Here is a 20,681-nt window from a genome sequence, read left to right on the forward strand (position 1 = left end):
CAAAAGGCGGAAAGAAAAAAATCTGGAGACGTCACAAAAAGCGAGGCAGAGAACGAGAAATGCCAAAAGGAAATTGGAAGAATCATATTTGGAAGAGGAAGGGTAGTATAGGTCCCAGGGTGAAACGTGGATTGGTACCCACGATGGAACATAAAACCTGAGAAACGCCTGCTGAACCAACACCAACAGTTGTACTACCAAACCCTATCTCCACCTCCACGTGGTCACCGCTGGGAGCTCTTTCTTAACGAAAAGCTGTAAACGGAGAAGGATGAAGGCGAGTCTCCCGCGCCTAAAAACGGGACAAATTGTATCAACTGGTCCTCCAGGTTGGGGGTTGGGTAGGGCAGACAACCCTATACGGAAAACAACTTATCACGAAGCCACAACAGGAGCGCATTTTCTCATGGAACGTGCGCTCCCTGTACGGACCGAATGCTGCTGAGTAGCTGGCCGATACCCTGTCCCAATATAAGGCTGAGTAACAGCGTTGCAGGAGATGCGATGGACAGGGACCGGTTTCCTGGAGAAGAGCTGCTACACCATATATTATAGCGGTCATCCAGTAAACCATATGCTCGGAGTAGGTTTCTTAGTCAGCCAAAAAATAAAACCTGCTATTATCGGCTTTGAAAACATAAGCGAATGGCTATGAACTCTGCGTTTGCGAGGCAAGTTTAGAAATATTAGCCTCATTAACGTTCACGCCCCTACAGAGGAGACTGCAGAGTCGGAGAGGGATACCTTCTACGAGGCAGTAGAACGAACCCTCCCCTGTCCCAGATATGATATCGAAATCATATTTGGGGATTTTAACATCCAAGTAGGGAAGGAGCCGGTATTCAGGCGATACGTTGGCTCACATGTGTAGCTTACATCAAAATACAAATGATAACAACACAGCCCTCCGCGACACCAATAAGAGGGAAATGGATGCTGCAATAACCGCAGTCAACAAAGGTCCTGGAGATGAAGCATCAACAAATGATCTTCACAACCACCTGAACAACGTTATCATTGATACGGCCACAAACATGGTCCCAGCCGCAAAAGGAGTCGGAACGGTTGGTTTGACGATGAATGTAAGCTAGGTACGGAACGGAAGAATGGGGGGGCACGCGCAGAGACTTATCACGAACTCCGTCGAGCGGAGAAGCGACTTCACAGACGGAAAAAGGAAGTTCTATTTCTTACCAATCTCTCTTCTGCAGATGGTCCACCCAAAGGTACCTTCAGTTCCTCACGATGCAAATCTTGTGGCGCCTTCAAAAGTCCTTGTGGTCCATGCGGTAAACCCATTGGTCCTCCAAAGGCGCTTAGTGGTCCAGCAAGAGCTCCTAATGTTGGAATTGGCTGTGGTGGAGCACCGGGGATTTGCTGTGCATGAATTTGTTGCTGAAATAACAGATAAGAGGGTTTGATCTTAACAATTTTACTAAATGAGAGAAGAGCAGAAAATGTAACGAAACAAAAAATGTCCAAAAAATAATAGTTTATGTATGTATTTGTATGTTTTAGTTATTTATCGAAATCGATATTCAAATGTACTTAATCGAGGAGAAAATTGCGAAACAAACATTGTAAAATCGAATCAATTGAATGGAAACCGAGGACTCCAAGTGGACTACAATTGAACGAGGACACAACAATATAAACATAATGAAACCAAAGTAAACGTTAGTTCAGTGTGTGAGTGTAGCAAGCATAACTGACATACAAAAATAAAATAAATGGTCAAGACAAGTCAATACAACTGAAAATTCCGGCAGGATGCAAAGCAATTAAAAAAAATATTTGTTGTTGCAGGCATCAGTGGAATAATTAATTTCCCTCTGCTTACTTCAGGAAGCGAGGAACAATCCATAATATTCTCTGCATAACATTCCACACTCACTTATGTAAATGAAATCAACTCCAAATTACCTGGCTACCAACAATATACTTAATTTCCACACATAATACCATCATTTCTGTCAGTAAAACATTAACATAATTAAATTGTATCAGCAAACAGCGCGTGGCAATCAAATAAATCTTCCCACTTCTCCGCATTATTTCATTTTCTGCGTGCGAAATTATTTTAAACGCCTCATTGGCTCCAAATTGATTTGTTATATGTGTATTTGCATCATCAACTCGTCACCAACTTTATGATTTCCGGCATCGGAGTCCTGACGGGGGATGAAATAGCTGCAATATGTTACACAATCGCACACCCGTATCCTTGCATTCAATTTGATCCCATTATCATTCGTGTTTACGGTAAATAACTCCATACTTGCCCCATTCACTTGTCCACCCCATGGCGCCCTTTCAACCCTGCAGCAAACGGAATTATTTCAATCGGAATATTGTTTGCTGGTAAATATGTACAGAGCAGGTGTATAATCAGCAAGTATTTCACCTATAGTTTTTGGCCATGTAACGTAATTTGGAAATAATCCTGCAATAAACAGGACTAATATTGTGGTCCTCGGGAACAAGGCGATTCAGGCCCACCTGTAACCGCAAAAATGAATAGAGCAAGTGAGGAATCGACACTCGGTGTACTATTCGATATGGGGTGACGAGCGAGGGATGCAAATTAGTGGGTGATCATAAACTAGGTTATTATTATATCGAAAAACAACCCCTATCAAAGACAACTTTGACCTAATAATCATTCATGTTGATTAAGGGGTGTGGGCTCGAAACCTCAAACGATGCTTGGGAGTGTTCTGATTAGGATGATATTCGAATAATTCTAGATTTAATCTGATCTAGGAACCCTAGGGGTAGGTAGCAGCTAGAGAATGCGGAAAGCGAAATGAGGGAGACCAACAATGGAGCCTGAGCCAAGGGAGCCAAAGCTTCAAAGCATATTATTTACATAGCATGAAGGTCCCAAGCCCAGATAAAGGAGGAATGGAGGCAACGTACTTTGTACTATCTTTAGTAAAACAAAAATAAAATGCTAAGATCAGGGAAAGAGATAAATAAAGTATAGTTGGAATTTACTCCACTTTGGTAAATCCTACGTAATTCCTCTTGATGACAGGCGCCACGGCAGGTCGGCCAAGAGAATGCATCCAATGTCGTTATAAATACGATGATCGGACCGAGTGACAAGCCTCGGAAAAATGCTAGGGTGTCTACCTCCGTCGACGCGGCAGGACGGGCCCCGGTCCTGCCGAGATATGCTCAAAAGTCTTTGACACATAGACGGCGTCAGGACTTAAGTAAGTTCGTCCGAACAAAACAAATACGTGTCTGCACACTAAGTGTTGCCCCCTAATTGGAAAGACCGAGGAACTCACAAGAACCCGTAGGAAAAGCCGCATTGATATCTGCGCTCTGCAAGAAACCCGATGGTCTGGCGCCAAAGGCTGTGACATTGAACACGAACGGGGTAAAAATGGCTATAAATTTGTCTATTTTGGTACCCCACACAATCAATTCGGTGTTGGCATTGCCATCTCAGAGGGTTTCCGTGATGCCATTAAAGAAGTCAAACGATTTGATGATCGACTGATGAAGCTCACCATTATATCAGCTGATCGCACTATTCAATTTTTCACCGTGTACGCACCACATACAGGTCGACCTGATGCCGAGAAAGTTGCCTTCTGGCCACTTCCCGATGAATAGACTTGACACGTGCCTGCTGACGACTATATTATCATTGCCGGCGACCATAATGGTAACAGGTGCCATGGAAGAAAGAGTTTTGGAGCGTGTAATGAGGATGGCGAGCGTATAATTGATTTTGCGGACACCCACGATGGTTCATCAAACAAATGTCTAATCTTCCTACACTTTATAGTGGGAACAGTAAAACGGAAATCAACTATATTCTCATAAGACGCCGACATTTTACCATTGTCACTGATTGCAAAGTCGTTCCCTATAAGACCATCGCATCTCAATATCGGCCATTGATTGCCGTCCTGCGAATTAAGCCACCGATAAAACAGCGTGAGGAACCCACTGGCCCGTCGCGCATTAAATGGTGACGATTTGGTGAGAAGAAAAAAGAAACGATCTCACTCACACGATTACCAACCATTATGAATGTGGAAGAATCGTGGAACCAAATGAAAGAAACGATCCACAAAGCGGCCTCTGCGACCCTCGGGGTCACTAAGCCAGGTAAGCGGTACATCAACCAAGATACTTAGCTTTGGAATAACGATGTTGAAATGAAAGTCCGTGAAAAGAAACTCCTCAACCACAAGTTTCTCGAAGATAAAACACTGGCCAATTGGCAAATTTATAAGTATGCCAACCGGGAAGCAAAAACAAGTCGGGAAACCGGAAGCTGGACGCTTCAGGTACGAAAGGTTTTGTGTATTTCTTAGTACGTAGCAGGTGATATATGCATATATTATGTGAGAATATCCACTTTCGGATGATATTGACATTCATAGTGTTGAATTTGCGAAGAAGCCACAACTTTGAGGTATTATAACTTTGTTAGTAATAACACGATTTCCACCAAACTTGGTAAGATCATGCTCTATATTATACTCTATATTGTTGTGAAATTTCGTCTTGCTAGCGTGAACTTAAGGGGGGTTTTGCAGTCAATTACTGAAAACTATAGTAATATACTATTATTAACTTTATTTGTACAGATATCACTATGGAAGGTATTTCGGAGCCCAGGCACCATATAGTGGCAGCCTCCTGATTTTTTCCAGATTTTTCGGTTTGGTAGTTTCTGAGAATGGTCCCCTTAAAGGAATGATCACTTTCAACCCCCCGCACTCCCCACCTTTCTAACAAATGTCAAAACTAAGGCCAGCTTCGAAAAGTACTAACCGAGACCTTTAATTTGATACCCCACGTGACTATATTTTATGAAAAAAAAATTTACACCCCCCTTTTGCATGTATGGGGACCCCCCCTTAAATTCATCGTAAAACGATGTAACTCACTGTATGCGTGAGCGTTCACAGTTCTCACCTTTCTACCAAATTTAGTGACAATCCCTATAACCATCTCCGAGAAAAATGCGTGTGACGGACAGACAGACAGACAGTAAACTGATTTTAATAAGGTTTTGTGTTTACACCATAGTGGTGGCACGGGGAGACGCTGTACTCGAATACTCCAAAGGCCTAATTAGGGCGATCAGACCCGAGTCTGCACGGGGACTCATCTGAAGTGGTAATTGGCCACGAAACCTTACCAGGGGTATACTGGTACCATGGGAATCGGGATAGCTCCTGGACTTTCATACTTTGGGTGAATTCCCGTTGTATGTGAGTACAGCTCGGTTATTTGCCCCCTAGTGGGAGTTTCATGGGGGTTGTGGTTATGCTCAAGCAAGAAGAGACCTTCGGGCCTCGGCGTGGTGTTGCGTTTCAACACGGTTGCCGTACTCCTTAATTCGGTAGAGATTTAGGTAGGTCTTGCATCTACCAGTATGAATGCTAAGCCATGCACTTGGTATAGACTGGTACCGTTGTTGCTTGTCTCAGCGGGGCTTTGATTGTGGTCACAAAATCAATCCGTGCCCTAAGAAGACCGTGGGATTAAGTCTTCCAGACAGATGCTCACGTAAAACCCTCGAGGACTTAACTGGCTGCGTAACTGAAGTCGAGGAGGCAATGAAACGAACGAAATCGGGAAAAGCCGCAGGACTCAACACTGTCAAGGTTAGTATAGGTCCCATGGCGAGACGTGGATTTGTAGCCACGATGGAGCATAAAACTTACGAAATGCCTGCTGAACCAACACTACTACCAAACCCTATCTCCACTTCCACATAATGATCGATGGGAGTTCTTTCATCATGAAAAACTGCAGACGGGTCTCCCGCGCCTAAAACGGGACAAAATGTACCAACTGGTCCTCCAGGTTGGGGGTTAGGCAGGGCTGACAACCCTACACGAAAAACCGATGTTTCGAATTGACGGAAGGAGCCTCGGACAGGATGGATTTTACAACGGAGAACCCGACAACGACAACGAATTAACGATTTGCGCATTTTCTTATGGAACGTGCCCTCCCTGTACAGACCGGACGCTGCTGAGCAGTTAGCCGATACCCTGTCCCAATGTAAGGCTGATGTAACAGCGTTGCCAGAGATGCGATGGACAGGGGCCGGTTTTCTGTAGAAGAGCCGCTACACCATATACTAGTGCTTAGTGGCGCTAATTGTGTGCAGTGCTTTCAGAACAATATCAGGCCAGGCAGCGTGTGTTATTGCGCGAATGATCCCGATAGACATTTTGGCAAGTGAGACACACTGCCTGTACGAGACCAGGAAAATGAATCCTGAAAAGGATGCAGAATACCGAAAGGCGGCAAGGCGAGAGTCGCTGGAGAAGTGGCAGAAACGGTGGGAGGACTCGCAGAGGGGTCGCTGGACCCACACTTTGATTCCTCGTCTTGAGGAGTGGATCCAGCGACGACACGGCGGAATTAACTACCATCTGACGCAATTCCTGTCAAGACATGGTGGTTACAGGAAGTATCCGCACCAATTCAGGCTGGATGACTCTCCCTTTTGTCCTGAATGTGGTTGCACACCTGAGGACCCGGAGCATATTATGTTCCACTGTCTGGAAGACTCCCTGAAAACCAACCTAAGCCCGCAGAACATCGTCGGGGAAATGTTGAAGTCGGAGGAAAACTGGTGTGCGGTGAACTCCGCAATCAAAAGAATACAGGAGGAACTTGGAAGAGCGGAGCGCGCAAGGAGGACACGAAGAACGGAAGGCTTTGTCGCTTCAAGCGCAGTCCACTTCGCGAAATAATGCTTTGCGATTGTTCCACGGCGAAGGAAAAAGGAGAAAATGGGGGTGGTTTTAGTGGGTGAGAATCCCACACGCTGCTCAACCTGGCGCGGCAGTGTCTTTGTAAGATTTCCATCTCCATCCATAAAAAAAAAGATATACAGAGTTCGTCATCTTGGGAATGATGCCGATTGACATCTTGGCAGAGGAGATAGCGAACATATACAATGCAAAGCCTATCTATTCGTTATCGGCGACCGACACCGGAAGGTAGAGATCTGTAAATAGATGGCAAGAAAACGGGCGAGAAAGGGTCGGAGGACACACAAGCTCATCCCTGCCATCAAAGAGATGTTGGGGAGACGACACGCTAAGATTAATTAGAATCTTACCCAGTTTCTCACGAGCATGGAGGCTATCAATAGTACTTGTATAGGTTTAAATTGAAGATTGGACCTTTTCAAAAAAAAAAGCAAATTGACAGACGAACATTGAATCGATTCTAATTCTATAATTCTGAATTTGAAATGGAAAATCGTGAATTTGGAATGAAAAAATCTGAATTTGAAATGGAAAATTCTGAAATTGATTTGAAAAGGTTTAAAATTAGTTTGGAAAATTGTGAAAATCACCGAACTTGATTAAGGAAGGAATAGAAAGACAGAGGACTTATTAACTATCAACCGCAGAAAAATATTAAAGTCGATATAAATAAGGAAGTGAGTTCCAACGCAAGATTAGATCTGAGAATTGCTTGGAGAGTTGCCCCGTAAGGGTAGCATTGGAAACGTAAGTTGAAGTAGAGTAGTTACTCGTGGAGATACATAGTGTATGCGTAATGGGACCAGACCAGGACATCGGATTTCTACCTGGTTTTCACTTAGGCTAGGTGATATCTGGGACTTTTTTTTCCTCTGGCAGAGCTTTAAAGTGTTGCTTTGTATTCCTCTGACCTGTGGTTTCACAGGACACTTCTATGTGAACTACAAACTTATTTTCAGCACTGTCACCGGATACCCATTAATTGGTTTTTCTCTAAATAGAATTAACTGCCTACTTTTACGGGTTCCAGGATCAAATCCTCTTTTCACAAATTAGCCATAATGTGTACGCAATATAGAACAGCAAGTGTTCATGTAGAGCACATAGGGATGGTATGGATGAACTTGGTGACTGGGAAGGATGAAACAATTTCGAGGCTCGTGAAAATGTGGACATTCCAGCCGACTGAAAGCATGTATCATTAACAGCAACAAACTGAAAATATTTTAAAATAGAATGACAGTCATAGTGCCACTTGTGGCGGTGCCATGTTGTCCTTTTAATTATGTGGTCGATTGCAACGATTTTATGCGTAAAGTGGTCATTGATTTCATTATATTGATAAATCGATTATTTACGAAAGGATACCGGAAAATTCGCCAGTTGCATTTCGGAGTAAATGCGTTTATCGGATCGCAACTGGTGTATCTGCCACCACATGGCAGCCACCTGATAACCATATCGTTCCAAAAAGGGACACAGAAAGGATCCTCTAGTGCGAGCAAGCAACACACCCGGAGCTGTTTTTGAGCAATAGGAAATGAGCCGGGATATAATTCCAGATTTTTGCTGTCGTTGTTTTAAAATGATTGTAATTTAAATGATGTGCCCTCGGGATATTTATCTACCCAAAATACCAATTGGTTCCAGATTTAATTAGGGTTTGGCGTGATGATTGCGTATTCGCATGCACTATTTTAACGTAGTATTAAACCCGAGCGATGTGCGGCTTGTAAATTGAAACTTATTAATCAGACGCTTAAGTAATTAGTGAAATGAATGTTGATTGGGTTGCAGCGGTGGAAATATTAATCAACCAAATGAGATGAAAGTAAAAATGGAATGAAAGTTGTTGGAAGCTACTCCAGACTCGTTTAATTTACCATAAATGTGGAAACAGATTCACTGAAGGTTTAAAGTTTCAATCAAATTTGAATGTTCGCTTTCTATATTTTCATATTTTGAAATGAACCATAGGCAACAGGTTACTTCCTTTAAAAAAGTTGCCATGGAAATTATCCCTGAAATTCTCTATGTCGGGATTACTAGTTACTTTAGAGTCGATATTTAATAATAATAATAATCGTTGGCACAACAATCCATATTGGATCAGGGCCTTGAAGTGTGTTAGAGCACTTCATTCAAGACCGTAACGGTACACCACAGTACACTGTGGGAGGCAATGTGGTCAGCATTGCGCTCGCCCGAGATTATTACCCTGATTTGACTCAGGTACTCATTTACAGCTGAGTCGACTGGTGTCCGACATCCAATCACGATAACAAATTCCTCTGCCCCCAGCGAGATTTGAACCGCGACCTTCCGCTACAACAGCCCAGCGCTCTAACCACTTGAGCCATCCGGACACCATATTTGATGGAGCAAATTGAATCATCTTCCTAGTTGAGCAACATCAACATCGAACTCGGGGCTCCTAAGCCTTAGCTAAATTCAAGGGCAGAAGGAGCAAAATGCCTTCATTGCCCACCAGCTTCAGTACCAGCAGACACTCATCCTTCAGCTTCAGGAGGAGCTGCGAGCCGTCAAAGAAAAGAAGATTCAACCGCAGCAACAGCAATATGAAGGACATTAATGGCATCAGCGACTAGGACAAGCAAACAGCAAGCGGCATCATCCAACATTGGTGTAGAAAAATCAACAACATGTCTTCCCCTGGAAGTATCAGGTGTATAACTTTGCTTTCGCCGTTTTTTTCCCAAAATTCAAGTCGTTATTCTCATAAATTGTTAGCACATTTATGATTGAAAGTATTGTCCATCGTTGGCCACTACTTTTTCCCATCTATCCAGCGAATCCCGCGTGGAAAGGACTTGTCATTCTTTGAAGCGATCCACGAATCAGTCCAATTTTTCACTTCATCCTAAGAATCGAAATGCTGATCGGCCAGGTCGTGCTCTATTGATCGGTAATCAGATGAAGTAGGTCGCACCACATGGGGGCAAACATTGTCATGCAGCAAAATCACTGTGCCGTGCCGCTCCTCGAACTGAGGCCGTTTTTCCTCCAGTGCCGATCACAAACGCATCAGTTCAGTTCGATATCGGTTCGTCTGTAATGCGCGTCTGTCTGGGCGACGGAAGACACTGCAGACTGGATTAGAACCATAGTTCCTAAATTGCCAGGCTGGGAAGGGGCTGAACTAGACAGGAGCACATATGGTGGCAGTTTTTCTCCCAAAAGCCGCAACAATAGAGACGGAAGATCTCATGGGCCTCCTTATCGCTCAGAATGAGGATCTCTATACGCGATTCTGGCGAGTCTTCAGAAGCAAGGTGGAGGGAGAGGATAAACTCCTCACGATCGGGGTAGATGACCGATCCATGGAAGCAATCAAACCTCAGAGTCGCCATATCAACTATCGATTTAGCAACATACCCGTGCATGCGCAGGCAAAAGCCGAGGAAAGACACCTAGGAGGAGACACCGGGCGAAAAGCATACCCAAGTCCCCGAAGAAGTGTCGAAAGCCATAGAGACGGAAAGGACTGGATCAACCAGGGAAGTAGACCTGCTGCCCAGTGAAGAGCAGAAGCTGAATGACCTAGACCTAGGGCTTCTAGGAGGAAAACGATATTCCAACAGTGGAGAAGAGCTCCAAACAACGGAGCCAATGGCCAGCACTAAGAGGGCCAAATAAACCTCCACCATACGAAAGCTGCATCTGCGGTAATTGCAAGGGCAACTTCCAAGGAGAACATTGAAATAGTGCTGGCCCAGGGGCCCTGCGTGTATCGGGAGCAGATTCGCGGTCTCCAAGGAGGAAGCATGCAGCTAATTTGGGACTCCTCTTGCGAAAAACCAAGAGCTTGCATAATTCTTAAGCGTAATTTAAAATACATATGTTTTCAGAGTTCCTGAGTGGGGACCTGTGGCTATCCAAGTCTCATTGAAAGCCGGGAGGAGCTCTTGAGAGGCAGTCGTGGCATCGGGATACTTCCCAAGAGACGAAATCCCGGCTCCACCGGAACAAGTTGCAAAACTGGTGAAGTGTTGTGAGAAGAGGGCGTTACCACTACTCCTCGGCTGTGATGCCAACGACCACCAAAAAGTCGGGGGAACCCGCGACACCAATCGAAGAGGTGAATACCTTCTTGAATATATTCTTAGCAATAAGTTAGAAATATATAACTTAGGGAGGTACTAGACATAATTCTAGGAAATACTCTAATTAACGGAAGAGTCAGGAATTGGAGGGTGTCGGATGAACCCTCTATGACTGATCACAAGATAATCAGATTCAACATTGAGGGTAACTCCGAAATAAAAAACATTATAAGGAATCCCAGGACAACGAATTGGGAATCCTATGCAACACACTCGAGGGACAACATTGCCCACCTTCAAGGGAGCAGTGACATCAGGAGCGAACTGGAAGTAGAAACAGTGGTGGAAAACCTCAACACAGTCGTCATCGACGCTTATGAGGCCAGCTATCTGGCTAAGATAGTTAAGTCATCAAGGGATGTACCACAATGAAACAGAAACCTGGCCAGAATGATAACAGAGGCACGAAAACTCTTCAACCGGGCAAAACAAACCGGGGACTGGCAGAGGTACAAAAATGCACTGACTGCGTATAGCAACGCGATCAGGGAAGTAAAATGGAACAGCTTCAGGGAAATCTGTGAAGGGATCGAACAGATCACAGAAGCAACCAGGCCTTACAAGGCTGTAGCCAAAGACGGGGCAATATCTTCTGCCTGTGTGAAGAAGGAATATGTGTCATTTACCAAAAATGAGGACAGAATATACCTGCTTCTGAGAAGTCATTTCCCGGAGTCCTAGCCCACGGCGGCTTGCGACAACATCCTGCCTGATACCCCAACAACGAAGAAAAGGGGAAGAAAGGAGAACTGGAAACTACTCAAGATTGTCCACTGGAATACAGGTCCAGGGTTGTGCTGACGACATTGTTTTAATCTGTAAGGGCAAATATGAGGATACCCAGTGTGATAGAATCCAAACTGGATTAAGGGTTACTAGTGCCCGGAGAAAGGCGGCGATAAAACCACCATAGTACCATTCATTAAAAAACGTAAGCTTCATCACCTGAGAACCGTAAGGTTACATGATATAGAGGTGAAATGAGAAACAGAGGTCAAATATTTGGGAATTACGCTAGACCAAAAATTACTCTGGAAGACGCATGTCGGAAACACTTGTCGGAAAGCTACGGTGGCTCTGATGACTTGCAGGACCATAGCAGGAAAAAATGGGGTTGCAACCCTAAGCTACTAGGGTTGGGGATATCCACTGTAATAGCAAAGCTAATGATTACCTATAGGGCGGTAATCTCAGCAGAAAGAACTGAACTCAGCACACAAGCCAGGGAGTTACACAAACTCCAAAGACTGACTTGCGTGTGTATCAGTGGGACAATGAGGACAAAAAGAGTCGGAATGGCTAGTTTGACGATGAATGTAAGCTAGCTACGGAACGGAGGAATGCTGCATATAGAGTAATGTTGAATTCTCAAAGAACGTGGGCATGCGCAGACTTATCACGAACTCCGGCGAGTGGAGAAGCGACTTCACAGACGGAAAAAGGAAGCCTGGGAAAACCAACAAGTCTATGAACTAGAAAAATACAGGGAGCAACCGCACCAGGCGCGCCAGTTTTACCAATAAGTCAGCAAGATGATGCCTTATGCACTTCGATGCTCATTCTACCGAGACCAAGAGAGAAATCTGATTTCCGACAGAATAGGCATATTGGAACGATGGGTTGAGTATTTTAATGAACTGCTCAACAACCAAAATATCGGACAGTTGGAGGTCCCGCCAACTGCAGCCGACGGAAAAGGCTGCCACCACCAAGCATAGAAAAAACAGTTCGTGCAATTCATCGGCTTAAAAACCATAAGTCGCCAGGAGCCGACGGAATTATAGCCGAATTGGTTGAATATCGAGGCGACCAATCACACCAAGTGGTTCATCAACTGATGCTCAAGGTGTGGGGCAGCGAATCAATGCCTGACGATTGGCAACGAGGCATTATCAGTCCCACACATAAAAAGGGGGATATCACGCAGTGCAGCAATTATAGAGATATCACGTTACTGAGTACCATCTATAATATATTCTCCACTATCTTGCTAGGCCGGATAGCCCCAAACGACCAGAACATCATTGGCCGATACCAAAGAGGTTTCACTCCAGGCAAATCAGCAACAGGTTAGATTTTCTCTCTGTGGCAAGCGATGAAAAAACTGTTGGAATATGGGGATCAGTTGCACCATCTTTTCATTGACTTTCAAGCCGCCTATGATAGCACAGCCAGGGTAAAAACACGGCCACGAGAGAATTCGGTATACCAACGAAATTAATAAGCCTGACTAGGCTGACCCTGACCAATATGCGAGGCCAGACAAAAGTAGCAATATCCCTCTCAACATTAATGAAGGCAAGACGAAGTCCATGGTCCATCGAATCGCACTGATCAAACGAAAACAATAAAGGCAGGAGACTACAAATTTCAGACCGTTGTTGGCAGCCAATAGAAATTGTTTTGCTCGAAACGTCTCACCATAGGACCAAAGCTTTTACTGTACAAGACTATGAACTTGCCAGTCGTTATGTATTCCTCGGAGATCTGGGTTTTGAGCAAAAAAAAATGTGAACTCTTAGCCGCGCTCGAGAGAAGAATCCTCCGAACAATTTTTGGCCCCCTACATAAGGATGGACGATTCCGGAGCCTACATAACGACGAAATATATGAGCGATACCACGATCGTCTGGTTGCAATAGGCGGGTCACCTAATCCGTGTGGACGAGAATGATCCAGCCCGGAAAGGTGGAAAGGGCAATATCTGTAGTAGAGACGGGCAGACCCTGCCTGAGATGGATCGATGATGTAAGACGCAAGACAGATTTTAGGGATATCGAATTGGTGGACTTCGGCGCAAAACCAGGGTGTCTGGAGTTCCTTACTAAGGCAGGCCTAGACCGGATATCGATCGCAGCGCCGTTGATGATGATTGCAGGTTTCTTGCTGATCCTTAACCATTTATATCACTCTAATTCATCCTTCATCCTTCACAATGCGCTTCGACCTATGGAGTTTGTAGCCTTTCTATTATTCAGTGGAAATGTAGTATTTGCGGGTGACTTTCATTGTCAATTTCGCCTTTTCCGAAGGTGGTTTGGACAGCTCTGTCTTCTTGGTTAACTTCGGCCAACTCGGATGATCTTTTCCTCATCTCACGATCTCCATAAAACCCTCTTTTTGGGGTTCTTATATAAGGACTTGGATAAGCTAATGAATTCAAGGAACAAAGTTTTAAGATGTAAAGGACCCATTTAGGTCCTTTATATCTATTAGTCAATAGATTTGAAAGAAATGAGCCTCAATTATTTCTCTCAAAATTTGGGTGGTTCATGTCCAAGGAAATATACATAATTTTAATGTTAATTCTAAATATTATAAAAAAATATATATTTTGTCAAGCTGTGGTGAGCAAACCAAAAAAAAAACACTTGCTTTGGTTCACACAGGCAATCGCATTCACTTAATATTATTCAATCTTGAAAAGCAGCAACTCCTTGCAGCAATTGTGTCTTTCAAAAGAAGCATGAATTCGAAAAGTAAAACTATTGTGAAATGATATTATTAGATTTCGACTAACAAAAAAAAAACAAAACAACAACAACAAAAAACAAAAGAATAAGAAAATATTTTGCATTCTGTTAATTTTTCCATGTTATGTATTAGTGTAGATGGTTTGCAGCTTATTTCTCAATCATTCAAGCTCTTGGCGGTATACCAAATGTATAATATCAAACTCAACTTACTATAAGTTGCTGGATTCCCTGTTGTTGATGTTGCTGCAATAGTTTATTTTTGATACACAAGAAAAAAGAAAGAAAAAAAGGAACTGCTTTACCAAATGGTTCTTTCTCTATAATTCACTATACATCAAGGATATGATTTAGTAAAAATTTGGAACATAACACTAGAATACTTCACTATCCACACGTCTCAATTTGTATTCATCGGAAATGACTCTTTTGAAGAAATAAGGACAAATTAAAGATACAAAATAATCCGTAATTCCAATTGTGAAATGATGGATTGAATCTAATTAAAATTTGAGAACAAAATGACCAACAGGAAAATAGAGAAATGATACAGAGAAAGTAATTACTACTATTCGTCATTCAAATTGCATTTGTACACGCGAAGGACGAAGGACATCATGCGAGTGCAACTTACCCCAATGATAGCATTTAATTCTTGCATTGTCACCTGCTTGGCCCGATCAACAGCCTGCAGCACTTGCTGTTGGTGCTCAGCTGCAAGAAATGGCAACAACTGATTGATAAGTGCATTCAATCGTTTGGCTATTTCTGTCTGTAAATAGATAAAAAAAAAACTTCCATTATTCTGCTGACTTCTTGCTCTGAAATTCTTTATTCTAAAAACTTTTAATAAATTGTAGTCCTGTAGGGGTGCGGAGTTATCCGCCAGAGGTGCGATGATCGGATCGAAGAAGAGGAACCGAGGGTAGTCGAAACATAACCTCCAGACAACTCGCATGCCTTCGTTACGAGCCTTCATAAATTGTATTTGGCGATTTGTTTAGTAATAAATGTTGTTAACAGTTTTCGTGGGGTGTGTTATTTAATTTGCCTTTCAGACCTCAACGATAGTACGAACACAGGCAACCTACAATTGGTAATCACCGAACGTTTCTTTCGCGAGGAAGCGACACGCACGCGGCTGAGACGAATCACGCGTGCTTTTGGTCGGAATTATTCACTGCGCAGCAACATCAATTTAGCTGTCTTAATTCGCCAGCGTCGTGGTAAGTGGCTCAATCCCATCATTTTTAGCAGATTGGACAAGCCAAGTCATACTCTCGGACGACGAGGTGTTTGCAGAAGTCGTGGAGAGTAGCGGTGAACTTCCGCAAGCGGCGATCCACCCCATCGCCTCGTTCAAGCCGCCGCCATTTTTGGCGTCCCCGGGTTGAAGCTCAATTCCGGACGCACCGAATCGTGAATGACACAACTCCGTTCAACAAAGTTATTTCTGAGCACGTTCCGGAGTTACGCAAGTCGCGGATGTAGTCCGCTGGAAAGTTCCAGGCGCTGGAGGAACGGCTGATTAGCGCTTTCGCCGTATCGGAGGAGACAGAATATCAGGAGATGTTTCATGACCTCGAACTCGGCGACCAGCGCCCGTCATAGCTCTTGCACGTTTTGCAAATCAAAAGCGCCTCTAGAGTCTCGGAAGCGTTCTTAAAGTCGCTTTGGCTACGTCGTTTGCTCGAGGACATTCGAATTGTAAGCGCATCGGAAGTCTCGGATCTTTTGCGCTTGGCGGAGGCAGGGCTTACGAAGCACGCGAACCGGCGCACGTGGTGGCGGTTGAGCGCCCCAAGCCGTTTTCGCAGTTGGAGGAGATATTAAGTCGGTAAACCGGAAGCTAGACGCTTCAGGTATGAAAGGTTTTGTGTATTTCTTTTATTAAAGAGATTTGAGTGTGCATTTGTCCCATTAGTATGTAGCACGTAACATATGCATACATTATGTAAAAATATCCACTTTCAAGTGATCTTAAAAATCATAGTCTTGAATTTCCACAGAAACAACAGTTTTGACCTATTATAACTTTGTTAGCAATAGAGCGATTTTCACCAAATTTGTCAGGATCATGCTCTATGCTGTAGCCTACATTACTGTTGGGTAGTTTCTGAGAATGGGTTCGTTAAAGAAATGATCACTTTTAACCTCCCGCACTCCCCACCTTTCCAACAAATGTCAAAACTAGAGCCGGCTTTGAAAAGTACTAACCTTTAATTTGATACCCCACATGACTATATTTGATGAAAAAAAATCCTCCCCCCTTAAATTAGACGTAAAAGGATGTAACGCACTATATGCGTGAGCGTTCACAGTTCCCACCTTCCTACCAAATTTGGTGTCAATCGCTACAACCGCCTCCGAGAAAAATGCGTGTGACGGACAGACAGACAGTAAACCGAATTTAATAAAAATTCCGTACAGAGCTGAGCAAGGTTAACGTCAGACCGGCGTCTCATCTGTCGCCTAGACGTAGTTCACCATCAAGAGCGGCAATTGACAGCGTGCAATAACCAAGCTGTCTTCATATTCGCGACGAGGCAACGGGCCTTTTGTTCCTGATTGACACCAGCGCCGATGTCTCGGTAATTCCCCGTAAACATAGCACCAAGCACCTGAAGCCGTGGACGTATGCGCTGTTCGCAGCGAGTGGATCAAAAATTACTACCTTTGGTCAGCAGCTTCTGTCCTTCAGCTTAGGTTTCCAGGGGAGAATGCCGTGGAAAGTTTGTGCAGCCAACGTATCTCGCGCTATCATAGGCGCCGATTTCATTCGCCATTTCGGTTTAGTGATCGACTTTAGAAATCTCTGTGTGGTTAATCCGGCAACAGACGAGTCAACTAAGGGGCTGCTTATAGTCAGCGGGGCGCCAGTAGTCGCTACAGTCGGTAGACAAACGCGCTACCATCAAATCCTCAGGCAATTCGCGGCGTTGACCCACGTGGGTCCCAGGAAGGAACACCACATCGTTACAACTGGATCACCAGTCGCGGAGAAAGCTCGCCGGCTTACCCCGGAAAAATTACCCGCAACTAGGTCGGAGTTCGATTATCTTTTGAACAGGGGCCATTGTCGTCTTGGGCGAGCCCATTGCAACTTGCCCCCAAGAAAGATGGTTCCTGGCGGCCGTGTGCCGATTACCGTAGCCTTAATGCGGTCACACGGCCGGACCGTTAAACCATGAAACACAGCGAGGACATATTGGCGAGACTATCCGGAAAGCGAATCTTCAGCAAGGTGGACTTGCTGAAGGCTTTCTATCATATTCCAATCGCGGAGAGGGATATTCATGAAACGACGGTCATTACCCCGTTGGGTTGGTTCGAGTCTGGAGAAATGACGTTTGGACTTCGGAACGCCGCTCAGTCTTTCCAGTGCTTCCTACATGAGGTGCTACGAGATCTTGATTTTTGCGTCTCTTATGTCGACGACATTTTGGTGTCATCAGAGAGTCCGGAGCAGCATGAGCAACACCTGCGCATCCTTTTCGCATTCGACGACTGTGTATTTTGAACCGGACAAGCCGTTGGCCCTGCTTACCGACGCGTCTGATGTAGCGGTCGGAACTGTCCTCGAGCAGAAGCAGTCCGGTCAATAGTTTCCGCTTGCTTGTTTCCAGCGGAAGTTACCAAAAGCCGAGCGGAACTACGGCACGTACGACCGCGAATTCCTCGCAATATACACTAGCATACGTCATTTCCAGCATTTACTCGTGGGTGCTCAGTTTGTCATCAGGACGGATCACAAACCGCTCGTGTTCGCTTTCACTCCGAAGTCGAATAAAGCAACCAACGTCGTTGAAAAACCGCCGCCCCCCGACAAGTATGGTGAGTTGAAAAGGCAGCGTATAGCGCATTTCGCAGATACTAACGAGAATAGATTCACCAAAGTGTTGACTGAACTCGAATTAGGGATCAAAAAGCCCTCGGTCCTACTCCGTGAGATGGCATCTTTGGCAGGAGACCAACTCTCTAGCGACGCCATTAAATTTCTTTAGCTTCGGAGACTGCCCGCTCGAGTTCCAGCTATATTTATGGTTGCGGATCGGGTTGAAACAACAATCGTGCCTGACATGGCTGACAAAATATTATACTTGCGGAATGCAATTTCTGGCCCACAACTTCAACCGTTACTAGTAACGAACCGAAGTCGAGAGACATGGAAAAGCGTTTTTTCACAAGTGAACAGCTACTTTAACGAAAAAAAGAAAAGGTTTTTTGCATCGCATCGTCAATGGTGATGAGAAGTGTACGGCTAGAGAAAAAGCCATCCAAATCACTCGATGGGTGATGGAAGGATGCAACGCTACTATGCCCAGAAGGCAATTGCTCCCCAATAGGCAATTCAACTACTGGTGGAACAACGAAATCGAAGGTTTGCGAACCGCATGTTTCCGGGCAAGGAGGTTTTGCTAAAGGCTCCGGGGAAAGCCCGGTGACGACGGTCGAGGCGCAGAGGCAATTGCGTGGCTGCCTAAAAAGAGCTATTCGGGGGAGCATAAAGCACTGCTTCAAACAACTGAGTGAGCATGTCAACCTAAACCATTGGGGCGAAGCCTACAGAGTGGTAATAAAAAAATGCGGATATCATTGTGTTTGTTTCCACTTTGTTCCCTCACCACGAAAATAGAGCAAGACAAATGGTTGTCCAGCTAAATGGGGGACTAAAATCTCCAATAACCCTGGTGGAGCTGCGGGAAATATGTGGTAGGATCGGTAACAACAAGTCCCTAGATTTGAATGTTATCCCCAACCAAACTTTGGCAGTGAAGACTAGGCCCGACCTTTCTGCCAACACCATCGAGGAGTGCCTAAAAGAAGGAATATTCCCTGTTCAGTAGAAAAAGCAAAAGTTGGTGTTGCTTCCGAAACTTGGCAAGCCACCTGGAAACCCAGCATCGTATCGTCCTATCTGCCTGCTGGGTACAACGGGGAAGATGATGGAGACAGTCATCTACAACAGAAAAATGGTCGAAGCCAGCAATGGTTTGTCGGAACACCAGTTAGGTTCCCGACGCGCCCACTCTACGGTGGACGCAATTAGCGTGGTGGTAAACCTGGTAAAAGGTGCACTGATTTCTGGCGGCTGCTGGGCCGTGTTAGCGCTGGTTGGCAAAAACGCATTCAACTCGGCCAAGTGGAATAGAATTAAAGAGGCGTCGGCTGACATAGGTGTTCCCAGATATTTAGCGAATTTAATGGAAAACTACCTCTCAGAGAGGACTTTCTGGTATAGACCGTATTAGAACCCCAAAGAGTACATTGTCACAGGCGGGGTACCACAGGGATTGGTACTTGGGCCTCTGTTGTGGAATATCATGCATAATAGGGTGCTTGCTTTTCCCGTCCCAGAGACTACGATTGTCGGCTTTGCTGATGACCTAGTTGTGGTTGTTACAGCAAAACACCCAAAAGATGTGGAGGCCTACGCGACGGAAATAGTAAGAACGTTAAAGTCCTAGCTAGAAAGAGCCGACCTTGGCGGACGTGAAAACTTAAGCGGTCTTAATAACCAACCGCAGGAAAAACAACTCTCTCTGTACCATGCAAGACGTATGGAGGAGTATACAGAGCGTAGAAATGCGGTAAGGTCAGAGTCGCATGATCTCTGGCAACCCAGATGGGACGAGTCTATGAAGGGTCAGTGGCCGCACAGCCCCCCCCCCCCCCCCTCTCACGGGATACAATGGTTGTTACAGGCAGTATCTGCACCGCTATGGTTTGGATGATTTTGTGAATCGTCCTAGATGCGGTGGCATACCGTAGGATTCAGGGCATGTGATGTTTAAAAGATTTGCAATGGAAAGGTGGAGCCTAAACCAAGTATGGGGCAGGAGCGTGAGCCCAGAGAAGTTAGTTGCGGAGATACTGAGGTTCGAGGAGAACTAGCTTACGGTTTGCTTCGCAATCGTGCAAATACAGGAGGAATTGCTGAAGGAGCAAAAATGGAGGAAAGCCGAAAGGAGGAGTAGGGCGAATACCTAAGGGCAAACCTACCCCGCGAAGTAATATGTAAATTGTGGTCCCGCCGGGCTGGGACTGGAGAGACTGGGGGTGGTTTTTAGTGTTTATCTAAAATATTACGAAGATGCCTAGTTTTATCAGTCCACTTTTGACTTAACGACCAGCCCCCTTTCAGAACCACTACTAAGTTTGGGTTATAATTTCTTTCTGCTGCACTCCTCGTAATATTCCACTCCACTGTTAACCTTATTCATCATTAATCAGAAGTGAACTTTCCTCTGATGCCGACAAGTGTCCAAACCAGGAAAGTAAATCGTTAATTACTAGCGTAATTAATACCTAAGCCTTTT

The 20,681-nt window shown here is 44.7% G+C and overlaps 1 protein-coding gene across 5 annotated transcripts in view; it reads right to left on the reverse strand.

Annotated features, from left to right (window-relative positions):
* Positions 1 to 20,681, reverse strand: part of LOC119659152 (protein groucho) — a 305,782-nt gene that overhangs the window by 20,859 nt on the left and 264,242 nt on the right. For 3 of the 5 annotated variants that reach the window (XM_038067099.1, XM_038067095.1, XM_038067096.1), the window contains 3 exons: positions 14,996 to 15,133; positions 14,575 to 14,607; positions 1,195 to 1,395 (listed from right to left, as the gene is read on the reverse strand). In XM_038067099.1, the coding sequence (XP_037923027.1) occupies positions 1,195 to 1,395; positions 14,575 to 14,607; positions 14,996 to 15,133 (372 nt within the window). The remainder of the gene's footprint in view (positions 1 to 1,194; positions 1,396 to 14,574; positions 14,608 to 14,995; positions 15,134 to 20,681) is intronic. The other 2 variants (XM_038067100.1, XM_038067098.1) reach the window with 1 other exon arrangement.

The sequence above is a fragment of the Hermetia illucens genome, chromosome 6 (genome assembly GCF_905115235.1).
Source record: "Hermetia illucens chromosome 6, iHerIll2.2.curated.20191125, whole genome shotgun sequence".
NCBI lineage: Eukaryota > Metazoa > Arthropoda > Insecta > Diptera > Stratiomyidae > Hermetia > Hermetia illucens.